At 32.0% G+C, this 21,477-nt stretch overlaps 1 protein-coding gene across 2 annotated transcripts in view; it reads left to right on the top strand.

Moving 5' to 3' along the window:
* The window catches only part of ABCD2 (ATP binding cassette subfamily D member 2), a 108,113-nt gene extending 90,954 nt beyond the window's left edge, over window positions 1-17,159 (top strand). The window contains exons 8-10 of one of the 2 annotated variants that reach the window (XM_031940465.1): window positions 679-763; window positions 10,287-10,412; window positions 16,271-17,159. In XM_031940465.1, the coding sequence (XP_031796325.1) occupies window positions 679-763; window positions 10,287-10,412; window positions 16,271-16,490 (431 nt within the window). In that variant the 3' untranslated portion in view covers window positions 16,491-17,159. Of the gene's footprint in view, window positions 1-678; window positions 764-10,286; window positions 10,413-16,270 lie in introns of those variants that run through there. The other variant, XM_031940466.1, reaches the window with a different exon arrangement.
* The last annotated feature ends 4,318 nt before the right edge of the window (window positions 17,160-21,477 follow it).

Consider the following 21,477-nt stretch of genomic DNA (forward strand, 5'->3'; position numbering starts at 1 on the left):
GGCTCCACCACTGGAATTCCTTTCTTTTGTTTTCTAATATTCCCATTGTAGAGAGTTAAGACTATTTATTTATTAAGCCTTTTTTGGATAGCCAACAAACATACCTGCAAAGTTTGTTTTTGTTGTTGTTTGTTTGTTTCTATCTCCAGATCCCTTGAGGCAAGACTATGATTACATGGTCAAAGAGTAGCAGTCACAAGAACCCAAACTTCAGATTTCAAGTCCAGCACTCTTTTCATTGTACCATGTATTCATTCTTTTCCCATTATATTTTTAATGAATTTTAATACTTAGAACTAGATTACAGTTTGAAATTACCACTTAATTTCAAGAAGCATAAAAAGTATCTAAGCAAATAAGTTAACCTTTCAGTGTCATTATTTCCTCTTCTCCAAAATAATACCTGTACTTACTACTTGATAAAAATATTTTAAGAATTTTAAAATGATGATTAAAATAACTGTGATGCTTAGAATTCTTAGTAAAATAAGTTATAAAGAAGAATGTACTGTCATTTTGTATTGACAATATTCTGGGCACATGCCCCATTCAGAGCCACTTTATACTTAGTTTCATAATAAATAAGCCCTACTAATGCCTTAGGAAAAGAAGCTATTATTAATGTTGGGTAAATATTTTTAACAAAAATATATGCTTTTTTACATGTGATTTTGGAAGGGTGGGATGCTGTCATGGATTGGAAGGATGTCCTCTCAGGAGGAGAGAAACAGAGAATGGGCATGGCTCGGATGTTCTATCATAAGTAAGTACTACATATTATTTTGTTTTTGTTAAACATTATTTTTCTTGACAATGTAGCATGAAACAATTTAAATGGATGGAATTATATGATTTATTAACGTATATAATACAGTTTATAGAGTGTGTATATGTGAATCTGTCTATATATAGTATATAGAGTATATACATTTTGTTCAACAATATGGCTAATGTTTGGTTTACCTTCAGAATAACTCTGAAATCATACTTCAATGTAGTACTTAATTGACAAATTTTATTTGACATTATTTGCAGAATTTTCTATTTTTAGTCTATCGAGTATATTTTGTTTCTTTTTTTTTTTTCAGGAATTCCTAATTGTTATTTTGTTGTGATGGTGATTATTTTATTCCCATCTTTTTGATGGAATTCAGACAGAAATTGATCTTGGGATAAGTCATTATCCTGAAGTTAATTGATTGATATTAGATGTTCTAAGAACAATTGCATAAGCAGATAAAAATCTTTGTGGGGTGAAATAAAGCTCAGCTTCTGTGATATCATTGCAAATATCCTCATATGGCAGATAGGACAAATGAAATGATATGCATCTCATTCTATTCTCATAATACTTTGACCTCCTCTATTAAGTCTCTATATTTGGAAAGTTTTTCATCCCATATAGTTTGGAGGTTATGAATATTTATTATGTTAATATCTACTTTTTGAATTTACCACTTCATTTCAAGAAGTTTTAAAAGGTTGTTTGATCTGTGTGGTGAGACCAATAGGATAGGAAAGTAGAAATGAGCTCTAAGTTGTCAGTATGAAGAGCCACGTAACATTAATCTAGAGACCTAAAGATCGGGAGAAACTGGTGTAGGTTGCAAGTATACATGTGAATTTGGTCCATCCCTAAAGTGATGTAGATGGAGCCATTCCTGTCACTTCAGAAGTCACTTGGGAAAGGGAATAATTTAATTTTCTAGCATGGAAGGAAGATGTGACAGTTTTTAAGTAAGTCCATACCTAGAGAGTGAACAATAGATTATCAAGGATAAAAAGACTGAATTTGTCAGAGATACCAGAAAGAAGAAAACTTAATTAAAATTTGTTAGCATAAACTGGTAAATCAACAGGAAATTTATTAACAGGAGGGAAGATCTCTCAAAGACCTTTAAATGAATATGAAAAATATCTGGTAAATATTATGAGACAAAGGAAAATGAATTAATTCCTAAAAGAAAAGATTCTGTGGATTTCCAAGAGAACATGAAACAACAGCATTATGTGAATGATTTGAGAGAAATAAGGACCATAAAAGGAGAATTTATAGGCTGAAATAATTAGTAGAATAGAGAAACTTGAATTCATGATGTCAAATCTTTGTCAAAAAAATAAAGAACAATTGATTGGGAATATGAATATATAGACGTTAAGAACAATCTGGAAGAAGAGAAGTAAAATACAATGTTAAATGAATTAGTTGTGACCCAGCTGCTTCTAGAGATCTCAGAGGAAAAACAACTGATTTGAAAATCAAGCGAGGTATCAAAAAAAGAGCCTCAACATCATCTTTTAAGAAATCATGAAGGAAAAAACTATTCTGCTATTCTAGAATCAGTAGGTAAAATAGAAATTGAAAGAATTCGCTGATCACCTCCTAAAAGAGATTCCAAGATGAAAATTCCCAGGAATATTATAGCTAAATTCCAGAGGTCCCAGATGAAGAAGAAACAATTCAAGTATCCTGGAGCCACAGTTAGGATAACACAAGATTTAGCATGTATCCCAGCCCCTCCTCCATATACAGCAATCCAGTATATGTTCAACATGGTAACAATATATGTTAAAATCCAATATATACATACATATTTATATACTTATCTTGCTGCACAAGAAAAATCAGATCAAAAAGAAAAAAATGAGAAAGAAAATAAAAAGCAAGCAGACAACAACAAAGAGTAAAAATACTACTATTGTGACCCACACTCAGTTCCCACAGTCATCTCTCTGGGTGTAGATGGCTCTCTTCATCACAAGATCATTGGAACTGGCCTGAATCATCTCATTGTTGGAAAGAGTCACGTTCATCAGAATTGAGCCTCATATAATATTGATGTTGCCATGTACAATGATCTCCTGATTCTGCTCGTTTCACTCGGCATCAGTTCATGTAAGTCTCTCCAGGTATCTCTGAAATCATCGTAGCAGCTTCTATATTAAAGGATCAGAGGACTTGGAATACGATATTCCAGAGGAGAGAGAAGCTAGGATTACAACCATGAATCATTTAGCCAGCAAAACAGTATAATCTTTCAGGGAGAAGGTGGGGAGAAATGGATATTCTGTCAGAGGACTTAACAAGCATTTGTGGTAAAAAAAAAAAAAATCCAGACCTGAATAGAAAATTTAGCTTTTAAATACAAGATTCAATAGAAGAATAAAAAGGTAAACAGGAAAGGAATATCATGGGAAATCATAAATGACTTAATAAGGTTAAATTGTTTATATTTACATGTAAATTTACATTTACAAGATGATACTTGTAACTCATAAGAACTTTCTCATTTTTAGGGGCAATTAGAAGGAATATATATAAACAGAGGGCACCTCTATGAGTTAACTGTGAAGGGATGATATTTAAAAAAAATAAAATTAAGAGCAAAGAGGAATGTCTTGGAAGAAAAGGAAATGAAAGGATAGAATGGGATAAATTATCTTGCATAAAAGAGACAAGAAAAGCTTTCACAATAGAGGGGAAAAAGGGGAAGCAAGAGAGAGTAAGTGATCTTTATTCTCAACAGAACTGACTCAGAGAGGGAACAATATTCACACTAAGTTGAATATAGAAATTTATCTTTCTGTACAAGAAAGTAGGAGGGGAAGGGGATCAGAGAAAGGGATGTGATAGAAGGGAAGACAATTTGGGAGATGGGGTGGTTAGAAGCAAAATACTTTTGAGGAAGGGACAGGATGAAAGGAGAGAGAGAGTAGGGGTATAGGATGAAGGGAAACACACTTAGCAAAAATAACAGTGAAAAAATTTTGAAGCAAATTTCTCTGATAAAGGTCACATTTCTCAAATACATTGAGAATTGAGTCAGCCATAAAAATAAGACCTATTTCCCCAATTGATAAATGACAAAAAAAAAAATGGACAGTTTTCAGATGAAGAAATAAAAGTGATCTATAGTTGTATGGGAAAAAATGCTTTAATTATATTTTTTAAATGTTAGTTTTTTATTTTTCCCCACTTACATTTAAAACAATTTTTCACATTTGTTTTTAAATTTTTGAGTTCTCTCCCTTAGTTCCAGCCCCCATTAAGAAAGTACATATGAAGTCATGCAAAACATATTCATAAGAGTCATGTTGTGAAAGAAAATATAGATCTCCCTCCTTTAAAAAACACCCTCAAGAAACAGAAAGTAAAAACAGAAAAACAATAACACAGAGACAGAGAGGAAAAAGAGAAAGAAAGGGAGAGAAATGGGAGAGAAAAGAAAGGGAGAGTATGCTTCAATCTGTATTCAGGTACAATCAGTTCTTTTTCTCGGTATGGAGAAAATTTTCATCATAAGTCTTTCAGAGTAGTAATGAACCATAGTATTGCTAAGAATAAGAATAGCAAAGTTATTCATAGTTGATCATCCCAGAGCATTGCTATTACTTTGCACACAGTAAATTTTCCTTTACTTGAGTTCTTGGAAGACTTTCTAGGTTTTTCTGTGAGCATTCTGCTCATCATTTTCCATAGAACAATAATATTCCAATCATAACCACATACCAGAATTTATTCAGCCAATCCCCAATTGATGGGCATCCCCCTCAGTTTCCAATTTTTTGCTCTGAGAAGGGAGCTGCTATAAATATTTTTGTACGTAAAAGTCCCTTTCCTTTTTTTAAAAAAATCTCTTCTGGGACTTATGCCTAGTAGAGGTGTTGTCTAATTCACTATTGATTGGAGAAACACAAATTAAAACAATTCTGAAGTACTAATTAGATCTGCTAATAGGACAGAAAAGGAAATTGATAAATATTGGAGGGGATATGGAAAAAATGACACATTAATTCACTCTTGGTGAAGTTGTATTCTGATTTAACCATTCTATAAGCAATTAAGAACTATGCCTAAAGGGCTCTAAAATCTTTGAATTATTAATACCACTTCTAAGCTGTACCCCAAAAGAAGAGAAAAACAAAAAAGGAAAAAGGCCAATGTATACAAAAATATTTGTACTAACTCTTTTCTAGAAGCAAAGAATTGGAAATTGATGAGAGAGCCATCAATTGGGGAATGGCTAAACAAATTGTGGTATGTGATTATTATAGAACATTATTGTGCTATAAGAAATGATGAACAAGATGCTCTCAGAAAAGCCTGGAAAGACTTCATGAGCTGATACAAAGTGAAATGTACTGTGTACAAACTAACAGCAATATTGTAAGATGGTCAGCTATGAATGCATTAGTTATCCTCAGTAATACAAGGATCCAAGACAACTCTGAAGAATTTAGGATGAAAAATGCTATCCATTCCTAGAGAAAAAAACTTATGATGTCTGAATAAAAAACTTTTTAAACTTTATTTTTCTTGAGGTTTTTTTTTATTTAAAACATAAATAAAAAATTTTTGCAACCTAAATATTATGGAATGTATAACCTAAATTGAATTGCTTGCTTTGTCAGTGGGGAATTGAGAAGAGACAAAGGGATGGAATTTGAAACTCAAAGTTTTAAAAATAAATGTTAAAAATTAGTTTTACATGTAACTGGGGAGAAAATAAAATAAAATAGGGGCATAAAATCAAGCCAAGAAAATAGCAAATGTACTAGGTAAAATCACAACAAGATCAGAAACAAAAATAATAAACATTATATATCATCTATTAAAACAATTATTATATATCAATAAAACTGATAACTCAATAGAGAGGAATATCTTAAAAAAAATAAAATACTCAAATTAAAAGAAGAATAAATAGAGATCTTACCTAACCTGATTCCAGAAAATCAAATAAACCCTGGCCTCTGCTCCCAAGAGCAGGATCAATCATGGAATATCATGTCAGATTTCATTTTAATTGAATAATTCCTGACTTTCTGGGCCCTTTTCCTGCCTAGCTAGGAAAAGTACAGTGTGACTTCCCCCTCCCCAGATGGGTTCTATAAACAAGAATTATTTCACCAACAAATGGTTTTCTTTAACCATTTTAGTAACAAGTATATTTCAGCTGTTTGTAGTTATAAACCCTAACTTCTTGCTTTAAATTTAAAAAAATCTTTAATGTTAAAAAGTAACAAAAAAACAAAACAAAAAACCAAAGGCAAGTATCATATGCAATGAGTATACAATAACTTTACTGGTAAGTACAGGAGAAAAATAATAATTTCCACTTCTTCTGTCATTTGATTTAATTATAAAAATGTTATTAATAGTTCTAAGAGAAAACAAGGAAATTAAGGGTGTAAAGATGAACAAAAGGAAGATAAAGGTCTTCTTTTTTGTTGATGATTGTTTAGAAAACCCTAGGAAATTAATAAAAATAATTAAAAACTTCAGCAACATTGAAGGTTATGAAATGATCCCATTTCACCCCCAAATTTAAAAAAGTTTGTATAATAATCATAATAATAAAATCCAAGAGACAACAATAAACAAAAATCCAATAGACAGGAAACTCCCATTCAATATAACTAAAAAGATAGGATTAAAATATTTGGGACTCAATCTATCCAAAACACACAAAATATTTTTATAGATTCAATTATAATGTCCTCTGTAAAGAAACAAAGAACAACTTAAATAGGAGGAGTAATAGTCTATGCTCATGCCTGGACCATGACAATATATGTTTTAAAGATACTAACAAAATTAATTTACAATTTTAATGTTATATAAATTGAATTATCAAAGGAATACTTTCTAGAACTCAGTAAAATAACAGCAAAATTCATTCAGAAATACAAAAGATTTAGAATAGATAGAGAAATAATGAAAAAAGTAGGTGTCAAGGGTAAAAGTGTTTTCAGACTTCAAACTTTATTATAAATCACTAAACTATAAACTATCTAAACCACAAACAGATAAAACCATATACTTTCAGCTTTTTAAAAATAGGAAGGTAAAGAAGAATCAGAAAAAAAATGGAACTTAGTAACAGTGTCTAATACAGCTAAGAACACAAGTTAGGAAAAAAATAATTTGATTAAAAACTGTTTGGAAAATTAGAAAGCAATCTGACAGAAATTAAACTTAGATCAACACTTTTTGCCACATTCCACAATAAATTCAGGTACATGACTTTAATATTCAAGGTCATGTCATTAAAAAAAAAAAGAAGGTAATATACTTTGGGCAGGTATAGGTAGAAGAAGGAAAAAAGGCAATTAGATGAGATAAATACACATGTGTATCTATACTTGTCACCAACTATACACGCACATATATATATATGTATGTGTATTTCTATGTATATGTATATATATGTACTGAATGGAGTTCAAGCCTCTCCTTGACCCTGATAGAGAAAGAAAACCTTTCTACTGGAACACAAATGGTTGATCCAAGAGTCTTATTGTTAATCTTGGGCACTGGCTCGTGGATCTAAGGGACACACTAGGAAGGGAGTTCCCAATCATTGATACATGAGGTTTAACATCTTAACCCTTGCTCTCTTTAGTGAATGCAGGAGGTATTGCCCATGAAGTTAAAGCTTTTAATTTAGTCAATGTCCTTTTAAAATCATTTGAAATACTAGTTCCGTTTTTGCTTTCCATTTAGTTATTAGATATAATTTCTAAAATTTATGTAAAATAAAGATTTTCAGTGACTTTGGGGTCTTTAGTTTTTTTTCCTTTTGGTAACTCCTTAATTTTTTTTTTTAATCTAACTTAGGTTTAGGAATAAAGATTTTTTTTTCCTATGATTGTCCTATATTAGTTGAAAATATGCCTTTGTGTGAGTTATCATTGAAAATATTCTTACAAAAATAATGATGAATCTTGGAGGGGATGTGGGAAAACTGGTATATTGATGCATTGTTGGTGGAGTTGTGAACGAATCCAACCATTCTGGAGAGCAATCTGGAACTATGACCAAAAAGTTATTAAACTGTGCATACCCTTTGATCCAGCAGCGCTACTACTGGGCTTATATCCCAAAGAAATACTAAAGAAGGGAAAGGGATCTGTATGTACCAAAATGTTTGTGGCAGCCCTGTTTGTAGTGGCCAGAAATTGGAAAAAGAATGGATGCCCATCAATTGGAGAATGGTTGGGTAAATTGTGGTATATGAATGTTATGGAATATTATTCTGTAAGAAATGACCAGCAGGACGAATACAGAGAGGCTTGTAGAGACTTACATAAACTGATGCTAAGTGAAATGAGCAGAACCAAGAGATCATTATATACCTCTATATATAATACTGTATGAGGATGTATTCTGATGGAAGTGGATTTCTTCGACAAAAAGAAGATCTAACTCAGTTCCAATTGATCAATGACGGACAGAAGCAGCTACACCCAGAGAAAAAACACTGGGAAATGAGTGTAAACTGTTTGCATTTTTGTTTTTCTTCCCAGATTATTTTTACCTTCTGAATCTAATTCTTCCTGTGCAACAAGAGAACTGTTTGGTTCTGCACACATATAGTCTATCTAGGATATACTGAGACATATTTAACTTGTATAAGACTTCCTGCCATCTAGGGAAGAGGATAGAGGGAAGGAAGGGAAAAGTCAGAATAGAAGTGAGTGCAAGGGATAATGTTGTAAAAAATTACCCAGGCATATGTTCTGTCAATAAAAAGTTATAATAAAAAAAAGAAAATATTCTTACAGCTTTGCCTGGAACTGATGCAATCTATCACTAATTGTGACATGACATTATACTGGTACATAATAAACGGAAGCATTTCTATTATCTGTCCACTACATACACATTTGTACACAGGCTTTAGTAGTAAATGTCAATTATACTTGTAACATGCATCATATTAATATTTATGATTTGTTCTAGCATGTCTTGGAGGACAGGTAGGCACTAGGATTGGGTTCAGGAAGACTCAGCTTCAGATACCTACCAACTCTGTGACCCTGAGCACTTAACTCTGCCTCAGTTCCTCATCTGTAGAATGAGCTGGAGAAAAAAAAACGACAAACCACTTTAGTATCTTTGCCAAGAAAACCCAAAATGGGGTCACAAAGATTCAGACACAATTGAAAGAACTGAACAACAATTGGAAAGTACTTAAAAAACTATAAAATTGTGACTAATTACCTGTTGACCCAGCATGACAACTAGTGGAAACTGAAAGTTTCTGAAGTGATTGCAGAGCCCAAAGTGGTTCAAATCTTGAAGAGAACTTGAATAAGCCTGGAAAAAACTCAGTAACTAAAAGACACCCTGAAAAAAGTTAATTGGAACTGATGAGTTCTATTCTTCCCAACTCTCCAACTCCTCCCTGCTTCTGATAGTACTGTGGAATATTGATCTCTACCAAAAAGGAGAATCTCATATCAATGGGTTTTGGGACTGAGCTAATACTGATATGGTTCCTTTCTGCCTATTGTCTTCTGTCCATATAGGTTCCATGTATCTATGGTTTTTGTTTTCTTGCTTATCCCTTTTTATCTTTTGAATGTAGTTTTTGCTTTATTAGCATGATTGCAATTCCTGCTTTTTTAAGATTCACTTAATACCTAGTAAGAAAAAAAGAATTATATCTCCTCAGTTTTATTTTGTTAATATCTTTGTTGCTTTTTTAAAAAAATGTGTTTCTTACAAGCAATATATTGTAGGTTTTAGTTTTGTTTTCTTATTCAAAGTGTCACTTTCTAATTTTTCAATACTGTTTGATTCACTCACGGTTAAATTCATGAGAGGTAGGTTTACATTTTTCTTCATCTGTCTCTCTCTTTTTTAAGTTATGATTTTTTTCCTTGGCTGTAAACAGTACAATATTCCTTCAATTACTTTAGCTTATATTTTTAGGAGGCCTTATTCCTCACCCTCAATCTTTTCTTCTCATTAATTATCCATTTCCCTTAGTTTCATCACTTGCTCTATTTTCCTTCCCAAACCACAGTTAGGTTTATTTTAATAAGCAACATGGTAACAAAAATTCAGAAAACAAAATAAGTGTAAGAACCTAGATTTCCTCCATATATTTGCTATAGCTTGTGGTTTTGTCTTTGTGTTTTTCTCTTTAAAAATCTTGGTCTACAAAATCTTCTATGTTCCAATCTCTCCATCCTAGAGAATTTTTAGATAGGATTTTTCTAGGGGGTCTTGGTTTTTTTAAAAAAGAAAAAGATCATAGAATTAAATAAAACTCAAAGCTGGTTTTTTGAAAAGGCCAAAAATAAGAAATATTTAACCACATTGATTAAAAAGAGGAAGGAAAATCAAATAAACAAAAAACTGAGAAATAAAAAAATCTCTACAAACTGCCTTTATTAGAAAAAAGTGACACTTTTAATGATTAAGTCCATGTTGTATATATAAACTTCTGTAATGCAAATAAAAATTATTAATATGTTAATGTTTGTTTTTAAAGACCAAAATACGCATTACTAGATGAATGTACTAGTGCAGTCAGCATTGATGTAGAAGGGAAGATATTTCAGGCTGCAAAAGGTGCTGGGATATCCTTGCTGTCAATTACACACAGGCCTTCTCTTTGGTAAGTTCTTATAAATTATAAAGGTTCCAAATTTGATGTCTTTAATTATTCATTTTGTTTTCAGATTTTTGATGAATGAAACTCTGCTGTTATTACTAACTATGCTGTTGTATACTAGAGGCCAGGAATTATATTTAAGCATTTTTATTACTTAATTTTCAGGTTTCTGTAAAGATGTACATATAATAATGAAGATGAAATTCAAATTTATGTCACATCACAATTTCAAACAATTTTTTGAAGTGCTTGTATGTTATTTTTTAAATCACTATATGTATGTGTTTTGAAAAAAATAAAATATAAATTTTTGAGATGCTATATGTTAGATTTGGAAAGAACTATAAAATATAATGTACCATTTTTAAAAAGGATAATTGGCATGATAATTCCCTAATCTTTAGAAAGAAAAAAAATAGTTTTGGTATTCTCTCCCAAATTTCTAGCACAATATTTAAAAGAAATAGCTAATGCCCCTCCCCCATCCAATATATGCCCCTCCCCTATCCAATATAATTGAAAAGAAAGAAAGAAAAATAAATTTTTTCAAAAACATTTACTATAGCATTTTGGAATCCCAGGAACTTTATCAGAGTTTTTCTTTCTTTCTTTTTTTTATGTTCTGCCATTATTCTCATAGTTATTTTGCTTGTTTCTATTCATTTATCATTAATTAAAATATACTCCATAGATAAATCCTGGGAAATATTTTATTATTTAATATTTATATGCTGAATATTATGATTTTTCTGATTGCCCATTCCAGTTCAAGATTCAAAAGTGTTTATTAATCCTTTTACAATACTAATAGCTAGGGTTGTTCTAACTTGCTGGAGTTCCATTTTCTAGGAATGTTGAACCTCTTTGCATCATTTTAGCTTCAATGTACTATGACAGTTGATTGAATTTCATGCCTCAAACATTCAACTATTGAATTTCATGACCCAAACATTCAATTAGAACAATCTCAAAAGTATACGGCTTTTATAGGATCCATTTACGTTTACTCTTGAAGCTCTCCTACGCCCTCCTAGAAAAAAGTATGTTTACTTTTATAAAATGTTGGTTCAAGTTAAGCCTCTAGAATATTTTGTATTTGAGATCATATCTCTTCCTTTGATTCATTTCTAAATTCCCTATCTTTCAGACTCCTATCTGAAAACAGAGATTTCTATAGAATTTGTAATATAGCCATTTAGTTTAAACAACTATATGAAGAATGGTTTAAAGTGGTTCTGTTAACCTTATTAAAAATCCCTCCTTGCTACCCCACACCTAATATGAGATTGATTTAGGTACAAAATAGAATAAGGTAATATTTTGTTTCAGAATAAACTCTCTGAAATTCCCCTGGGGAAGATTAAAAAAAACAAAACAAAAAAACAAGCAACTTAGATTATATTCCTACCTTTAATCTATTCCCTGTTCAATAAATCTTCACACATTACTCTATGACTTAAAAATCTTCACTACATTCAGTGGTAATATGTGCCTATAATCCTTATTGTTTAGGGGACTGAACTTGCAGATAGCTTGAGTTTTGGAATTCTGAGCTGTAGTAAAACTAATGATAGTCACATACCTGCCATAAGCATAGTACCAATATTTTAAGCCCTCCAAGACTGGGGATTCAGCATGCTGCCCAAGAAGGGGTGAAATGAGCTTGGCTGGAAAAGAAGGTCAAATTTTCTTTCCCATTTAGTAATGGAATTGGGTGGTACCTGTACTTCCAGTTTGGGTGAAATATGTCTTTACTATTTGAAAAGCTTTAGCCTTTGGATCACCTATTGCAGATCCAGAGTTACTTCATTTTAAGAACCATTCCATTAAGAACAGAATAGGTTGTACAACCTATTCTGAAACACAACCTCACTTTTCACATCTTGTTATTCAGAAACCCCTAACCCTGAAATTGTGGGAAAGGGGTATTGAACCAGATCAGTCTCCGCTCCCAGCAATTGGGACCTTGACCAATCAATTTTTCCTCCAGACCCTATTCTGTTCCTTGCTCCTCCCAACCTATATAAACCTTTTATAGTGTTCATTCAGAGTGTCTTTGCCTCTTTGAGTGAGACTACCCTGCTGATGAACTCAAAATAGTTGGTCCAAAGTGTATTTCTCAGCCAATCTGTTGTTGTTTCCATTTCCAACATTGACACAACTCAATAATATTGAAGCCCTGATCTTGGTATCAAGGGTACTCTACAATCTGGCTCCAGTCTACCTTTCCAAAAGTGTCTAAGACCACTCCTTTTTTACATATTCTATATTATAGGCAGACTAGACTAGCCTTTGTTCCCCTGCCATATCTTGCTTTTTCACATCTCCATGCCTTTGTTCATAGCGTATCTGAAACACATTCTTCTCCCTTCTTTATCCATCATTATTTGTTTAAGTACTCCCATCAGGCAGATAGGTGATACAGTGAATAGAGCAGAGGCTGAACTCAGAAAAACCTGAGCTAAAATCTGACCTCAAGATGTCCCATAGCTTTGTGAACCTGGGAGGGTCACGTCACCTCTGTCTGCCTCAATTTCTTCAACTACCAAAGGAGAATAATAAGCACCTGCCTCCCAGACTCATGATGAAGATCAAATGAGATATTTGTAAGATCACAGATAAGAAAACATAGGAGATATTACACACACACACACACACACACACACACACACACGATAAATCAGAATGATGGGGAAGGGATAGCACTGACAGCTAGGAGAATCAGAAAAGGCAGAGGATAGCACTGAACCTAAAAGGAAGCAAAGGATTCAAAAAGATGGAGGTGAGGAGGGAAAGCTTTCCAATCATGAAGGACAGAAGAATAAAATAGATTATCACATACAAGGCACAAGAAGACTTTTTCAGCTACAGCTGAGAATGCTTTAGGGGGGAAAGTAATGTTTCATTATCCCGGAAAGGCAATCTGGAGACAGGTTGTGAATAGTTTTAAATGGTTAACACATGAATTTATATTTTATCTTAGAGGCCAGAATACAGATCTGATGGATCTTCTTAAGGAGGAAGTTAATTAATATGGTTAAATATTAAGACTATCACTTTGGCAACTGTAGGAAGGATGGATTGGAGAAGGAAAAGGATGGAGGCAAGGAGGATAATTGCAGTAGTTGCAAAAGTTCAGAGAAAGGGATGGATAAGAAAGATGTTTGAGTTAGAATCAAGAGTTAACTATATAGTAGAGCTGAGGGGCAATGGAAAAATCTAGGAATTGTGAACTGAACTGGATAAAAGAACAATGATACCATCAACAGAAATAGGGAAGTTAGGGAGAAAAGTGATTTGGGTGGGAAGAAGAGATGAAAATCTGTTTAGAACATTTTGGATTTGAGACATCTATAGTACATCCAGAGGGAGCTGTCCATCAGGCATTTGGAAATGTGGGATTAGAGAGTCACAAAGCTGAGGTCTAATTGTATAGATTTGGAAACCATTTGAATAGACATGATCAATGAATATATGGAAACTAGTGAAACCAACAAAAGAATAGAGAGACAATAAGAGAAGTTCAGAACAGTGCTCTGGGGTATACTCACATAAGGAAGTGGGACAAAGATGAACTGAGAAAAATCAGTCAGAGGGAAAGGAAGGGAACAAAATAGTGTAGTATCTTGAAAAGTGGAAAGAAGTGAGTTCCAGAAGGAAAGGGATGGTCATTTGTGTCAAATGGTGAAAAGAAATCAAGAAAGATAAGGACTGAGAAAAGTCTGGACAGAGAAACAAAGAAATTTATCCTTTGGACATAATTATTTTTGTGCATTATCTTCCTCATTCCTTTCCTTCCTTTCTTCCTCCCATTATAGGATAATAGCATTTGGATTTGTAAGGAACTATAGAGATCACCTCTTCCCTCCCCATTTAAAAGACTTATATGAGACCAGGAGACATCAAGTGACTTGCCTTAGATAATACAGATAGTGACTGATAGAGTCTAGTACTCTTATAAATTCTTTTTCAGTAAGGTTAGTTTCAAATGTATATATATATATATATATATATATATATATATATATATATATACATTCATACATACTTATTCAAATGTACTTATATCTTGTACTTTCAGTATCTAGTGCAGAGCCTTGCTACAGTGAACTTAAACTACAGTAGTAGTTTAATAAAGGTTTGTTATTGATTGAATGAATGAAACCTTAAGCCAGTTATGCCTTTGCTCTAGAATTCTGAGGTCTTCTGAGCTTGGTTTGAATAATGACTGAAGCAAAAATGATCTATTTGTGTTCTTCCTGTGTAGTATCGAATTATATTTCCAGAGTTGATCCCAAATCAAATTGACTTATGTTAAATGGCAAAGGAGGGGACTTGCCTCTCATGTTTACTTATTCTTGGGTTCTATGCTATGAAATTTTTTTGCTATTTTGGAATTTAATAACATGTTGCTTTTTAGGCATGTTAATTTTGACATTTTAAAATAAACTGTTAGTCATGAGAATGAATCCTCAGATCTGAAATAGTTTTAGAAAGAAATTTATTAGGCCATTTTGTTAGGTCAAGTAGAAGAGGAAAATCAGAAAAAAGATTTCCCTTCTTAGTTTCCAAGAGGTTTACCATTACATAGCATTTCAGAGTACCAATACAGAACAAATTATACTGAATTGTTTATGTAATAGATGAGAAATCATTGGAAAATGCATGGTAAAAATCAATGCTAATATCTGTGAATGTCAAAGCTACTGAAGTTTATTAGATTATAAGATCCTTGGATAGAATTATATTTTTTATTAGCCACTTTGCTGTGCTTTTTTTCTTTGTGATGTAATTGTATTGTAGGTTAATTGCTGACATGTAAGTGAATTGATTTCAGGGAGAGAGGACTGTGCAAGGACACCAGCCTCATTTTCTCCTTGGGAACCATCTGGATCCGGTAGTCAGCTACAGATCAGAATTACTGGAGATAGCACCAGATGCAGTGGGAGGCCTTGGCCTTTTTCAGCCAAGGTTTTTTCAGTTAAGGGTTTTTTTTTTTCAGCTAAGATCTGAGTACAACTGAGGTAACACCTATTACTGAATAGGTAGTTAGGATTAAGACTAGGTAAGAAAGAAAGAAAAAGAAAGGAATCAATCTGGAAGGGGAAGCCCCTCCACAATAATTTCTATTTACCTTCTCTTTGAGGCAATTAAGGCCCCCATAACTTGATATTCAGTGATATTCTTCATGATAGGATATGTTAGGCAGCACAGAATAGTAAATACAAAGTCAGCCTCATATTCAGAAAGACCTGGGTGGAACTGTTAACCTCTGACATATATTGGTTGGATGAACAGAAAGTTATTTAATCCCTTTTTGTCCCTGGCATCTCTCAGGACAATAAATTACTGGTGAGTTGCAGGTCCAGGATATTTCTATACCACCACATACCATATTTATCAAATTACAAGTTTAAGGGGGGGGAATACTGAAAATACTTTTGTTTCAAAAGAGAAAAGTACTATAAAGTATATAGTATCTTTTAGAAAGATTTCTAAGAAAAATGCTTCATTTTAAAAAATGTTCTGCCACATAAAGCATGCTTTTGAAACCCTTCATGCCCTTTTTTCCCCTCCCTGTATAGTCTCTCAGGTTTGTATAAATCTAGGATTATTTCAGAAAATATAGAACATGATCAAATGCATTAACAGGACTTGTTTTACATTCTATAATAAAACAAATAAGATAGAAACAATAAGCACTTTAAAGAGACAAGAATAAAGATTTTAAACTATCATAGTGACTAGCCTGTTCCTATTTCCCTTTTGTCTACAAAAATAGGCATCTTTCTTAAAGATCTGCCTTAGTATATAATTGTGCAAACATTTTCTAATGGTATTAATTTAATTTGCTTATGCAGGAAATACCATACTCATTTATTACAGTTTGATGGAGAAGGAGGTTGGCGCTTTGAACAGCTGGATACAGCTATTCGTTTATCACTGAGTGAAGAAAAACAAAAACTGGAATCTCAACTAGCTGGTATTCCCAAGATGCAGCAGAGACTCAATGAACTCTGTGAAATTTTGGGAGAAGATTCAGTGCTGAAAACGATCAAAAAAGAAGATGAAAAATCTTAATTTGTTCTGATGGGTTTGAAATTTTCCATCATTGCTGTTGATGCTAATGAGCTCTGAGACACTATTGCAATGCATGCGTTGCACTAACTTAAGCACAGAGGGAAAAATCAGCCAAAAAAAATGTTTTATGAGATTTGAGCATGGCCACAGAATATGTTTTGAACTTTAAGAAGAAAATAAACAGCTGAATTTTGAAAAGGGCAATCACTATGGATTATTCTAATTTCTAATGAAAGTCCAATTCATCAGCAAAAGGAGACTTTATTGATCTGAGAGGAAATAGGCAAGATACAAGACTCTTCAATCTACTTAATGTGCCTACTATACTAAATGAAATTTATTGCAGGCATGAAACAACATAAGGTTTGAATTGTGTGTATAGATGCATAAGACAAAATGTTTACATAGAATTCCAGTCCATTTATATTCCATTGTAAGTTTTATATGGTTCATTTTTCCAAGTTGTTGTTGAATTTCAACAAAAAGAAAGCAGTTTATTAATGAGTGGTTAAAAACTGGCACTTGAAAGCCAAATTATGAAAGTTATGATAAATATCTTCAGTTGTTTATCTATAATTTTAGACTTTAAACAACTTGATGCAGGCATATAGCATCGAATTCAATGGGAATTTCACATCTTTTAAGAATTCCTTAATTTCAGATAGTGAATAGCCAAAATGAAAAAGGACAATCCAAAAAATGTTTGCTTCAACTTATTTTCTTTGTAGCTACATATAATTGTAGTCCAGAAATGCAAAACTTATGAGTCTAATGGTTCTATTATAGCAAAAATAGACATTCCAAAAATATTGGAATGGAAAGAAATAGAAAATCGTTTTTCACCATACCTAATTGGTTATGAAATGAAAGAAGTTTGGTTAATGTGTTGAGAAAAAATGGATTTAATAATGTTAATGTTAATGCTATTGTTTTCTAAGTAACAATGATAAAATAAAAATGGAGGTGACATAATTTGTTCAGTGAGGAACAGGAAAAGGTAGTCCTTATCCTCATCTTCACCTCCGTAGTTTCATTCAAATCTCAGATAAAAATCCCACCTTCAACAAAAAGCCTGTTTGCACACAGTTGTTTGCATGTTGTCTTCCACATTAGATCAAGAGTTCTTTGAGAGCAGGAATTGTTTTGTGCCTTTCTTCATATCCCTAACACTTAGCACAGTTACTGGCACATAGTAGGCACTTAAATGCTTGTTGACTATTACATACAAATAATAATGGTCTTCTTGAACCTTAACAAACAGGAGTAATTACTCCTATGCAATAAACTTATTATTTTTTATCACAGTGGTTCAGGTACTTTACAGAATAGGTGACATGGGTTAAAATAATGATTGCTAACATTACAGTGCACTTTAAGTTTTGCAAAGCACATTACATATATGAATGCTTTAGCTATTGATACAAGTAAAAGTTTAGATTATTTTTTACTTCCTATAGCTCTCTGATACTCTGCAAATGAAAGAACAGTATTTGAGATTTCTGGTGCTTGTGACACCATGTTGACAGAACAGAAAAAATAAATTAGAACAATCTAAACTTTTAGCTTCCTCAGGTTCCAGTGATATGTAGAAGTATTAACACCATCTTTGCCTTCTTAGTTGTTAAACTCCAAGTTAAATTTCTTGAATTAAAAAAAGAAGTTATTGGAAAAACAGAAATAAAAAAGGTTTCCTTTGGGGTATGATGTCTAATTGTTGTGTCTTCATTACCTTCTGATTTTAAGAAATCCAATAGTTTCTAAGCCCTCTGTGTGACATAAAGCATATAGTTTGTATATATTATTTAGCATGTATTTAGTATTTAGTATCAGGAACTATCCTAAGAGGATAAAAACTAAATTATGGCAAAGGAAACTCCTAGATAACTTTCCTGTAACATTGCAAGCCAGTACCTGTCCTGCAACTTTTGCCTAGAGCATTAAAAGAATAAGTGATTTGTCCAATGTCACACAGTCAAAATATTTCAGATGTGGGACATGGATCCAGCTTTTCTTGACTCTAAGGAAGCATTGAATTACTATGCTATATTGTCTCTCGTTTTGTGTATATGCTCTTCAAATAATAAAGTGTAACTGCATTATTTTCATGTAAGATTGGATGAGATTTGAATAATAACATTTTGGGGGTGCACTTAAAAATCATTGGTGCCAATTGAAAGTCACCCACATTCATCATTTAAATTTTTAGGTACTATGTAAAATATTAAAAAAAATTTTGTGAAACATTTTTTGTATCCTATTATTTTCAAAGTTGTTTCGTAACAATGGGAATGTCTATAAAAAATAATTTTGTTGGGGCAGCTAGATGGTGAAATGGATAGAGTACCAGCCATGGAGGCAGGAGGACCTGAACTTAAATCCTGCCTCAGACACTTAACACTTTCTGGCTGTGTGACCCTGGGCAAGTCTTGCCTTATTATATATACATGTATATACAGACATACACACACACGCACACATATATTCTAATAACATTCAAATTGTTTCTATAATGATCCACCATAATATATCATATTTCTATGCTTCCATTATCATATTCAATGAAAATTGAGAAAACAATCAAGTAGTCATCTTTGGATTAATCAAGGAAGAAATGCAGAGAAGGGGAAACCACATGGAAACATTTTAATGTTCAAACTATTCCCTGCACATTATCTAAATATTTTTTCAGTAAAGAAAACTTCCATAATGGAATATAAAGTTAGGTTTTTTAATGATTTTTTAAAAATTATAACTTGGAAACTAAACTATATTCTACCAAAATATTACCCTATATTCCTATAACATTTAGAGTTATGTGAAGCATGGTAGCAAAACAATGTGTCCTCTGTAAAGAATAATATATTAACTCATTCTGGATTAATGTCAATTATAATATGTCTTGAAAATTAAGTGAGGTCACATTTGCATGTGAGATGCTTTCTTTTGCACATTATTGCTAATATTTAATTTCAGCTCTGCCAATTAAGGTACAAATGAAGATAATTTTTATTGGAATTTTTAGTTCCATAAAAATGTAATAATTAACAAGATTAACATTAAATAATTTTTTTTAAAAAGGAAAGAAATGTAGTTGTAATAACTTCCAACTGAACTTGTTTGAATGAAAATTAATGAGAGATAAATTCCACTTAATATTATCAAAAATTATCTAATGATAAAATTAATTGAGTTAAATTACCATGTTAACTATACCAACACAGAATTTTATTAATAGATTACCCAACACATAACCATTGACACAAAAGACTGTTTACATAGTAGGTCCTATACATTTTCTTTGAGTTGTCTTTCTTATATTATTAATTCCTGTGGGGTTTCAAATCTCTTAAATTTTACTGACATATTTGATCAGCTGTCATTTTAAAACTAGATATACTGAATTTTAAGAGATTAGATATACATGTACTTGGTTACTTTCTAGCAAAGATGTGTGAAAAGAAAATTTAAGTAAAATGAAATATTTTCCTTTTGATTTTTGATTCATAGAAAAATTCTTCAAATTACAGAGTTGAATTTTTTTAAATGAAACGATACCTAGCAAGTGAACGACTTTTTGGCCATTTGAACTTGGTAGTACAAAAATTGAAAATCATCATTCTATAATCATTAGTATTTTTAGTCCTAATAAACAATGGATTTTTCTTTGCAAGATTTTCTTCACTTTAAGATCATTTAATGTCAATCATTCTTCAACCTTGAGCATTTTTCCCCCCTGAAACTGGAATCCCTATAAATCTGCTAATTTTGTCTCCTTCCTCTTTTGGTCAGAATAGTTTCAATATGAAATAGATTACATGTATACTTTATTATACTTTAGTAATTGCTAGGACTAATACGGAAGGGAAAGGAGTAAGCATTGATATAGTGCCTACTATGTGCCAGGTACTAAGCTTAGTTCTTTTATAAATATTATCTCATTTAATCCATACAACAATCCTTCAAGGTAGGTGCTATTATTATTCTCTTTTTACAGTGGAAAAAACTGAGGGAACAGAAGTTAAATGACTTTACTTCAGATCTTCCTACTACAGACCTTGTGCTCTCTCTACTGTACTTCAAGCTGTCTCTATATGATTTGCTAATACATTATGTTCCCTGAATATTTTTTTAATTTTAAAAGTTTAAAGCTTCAAGGCATATAAAATTAACTGGTTCCTTTCTTTTTCAATTCTATAACTTTAAATTTACTTAGAATAAGGGCTATGTATATTGAGATGACTCTGAGCAAATAAAACAACGACCTTGTTCTGAAAAACCCAAACTGTATAATTAACTACCCAGTGCATAACCATAATTGCATGTATTTTAGCACATTTAAAAAATATGTACAATCCATAAATAACTTATTCTTTCTTTTCTCTATAAATAGTAAAATGGGTGAGGTTTTCAATAACACTTCTGTATGAAATTTTCATATTTAATGTCTTTTACAAACAGCCTATATAGTAATGAATGTCATTTCTATTTTAAATATTAAATAAATATAATTTCTTTGCTATGTAGTTTAGTAATATTATTTTGTTTTGATCATGTGAACTACAACCTTATGTATCTAGATTGATTGGAAATAGGAACGACCTAAATACAGTAATACTTGGTTAATCCAAGTTGCTAGTTTGGTACCTTTTTGCTCTTTTGGTAAAAGATATAAAAATGGAAAGACATCTCATCAGAAAACAAATATAATAGAACTTATATGCATACTTGTTTGCACTGTATACATACTAATATAGTGTGTATTATATGCATATTTGCATACATACATTTCCAAAATGATAAACATTCTGCCCAATGGATCAAGTAAGAAAAAAATATCCCTTTCTGCTGGCTAGCTTGCTTAACAAAACAAGTCAAACATAGCAAAGATCCACATAAACGGGGACTGAATAGAATAAATTACATTACAGTTTTTGAACAATAGAGCCAAATTGACTTTTTTCTAGACATCTCCATTTCTGCGTGTCTC

The sequence above is a fragment of the Sarcophilus harrisii genome, chromosome 5, assembly GCF_902635505.1.
Source record: "Sarcophilus harrisii chromosome 5, mSarHar1.11, whole genome shotgun sequence".
Classification (NCBI taxonomy): domain Eukaryota; kingdom Metazoa; phylum Chordata; class Mammalia; order Dasyuromorphia; family Dasyuridae; genus Sarcophilus; species Sarcophilus harrisii.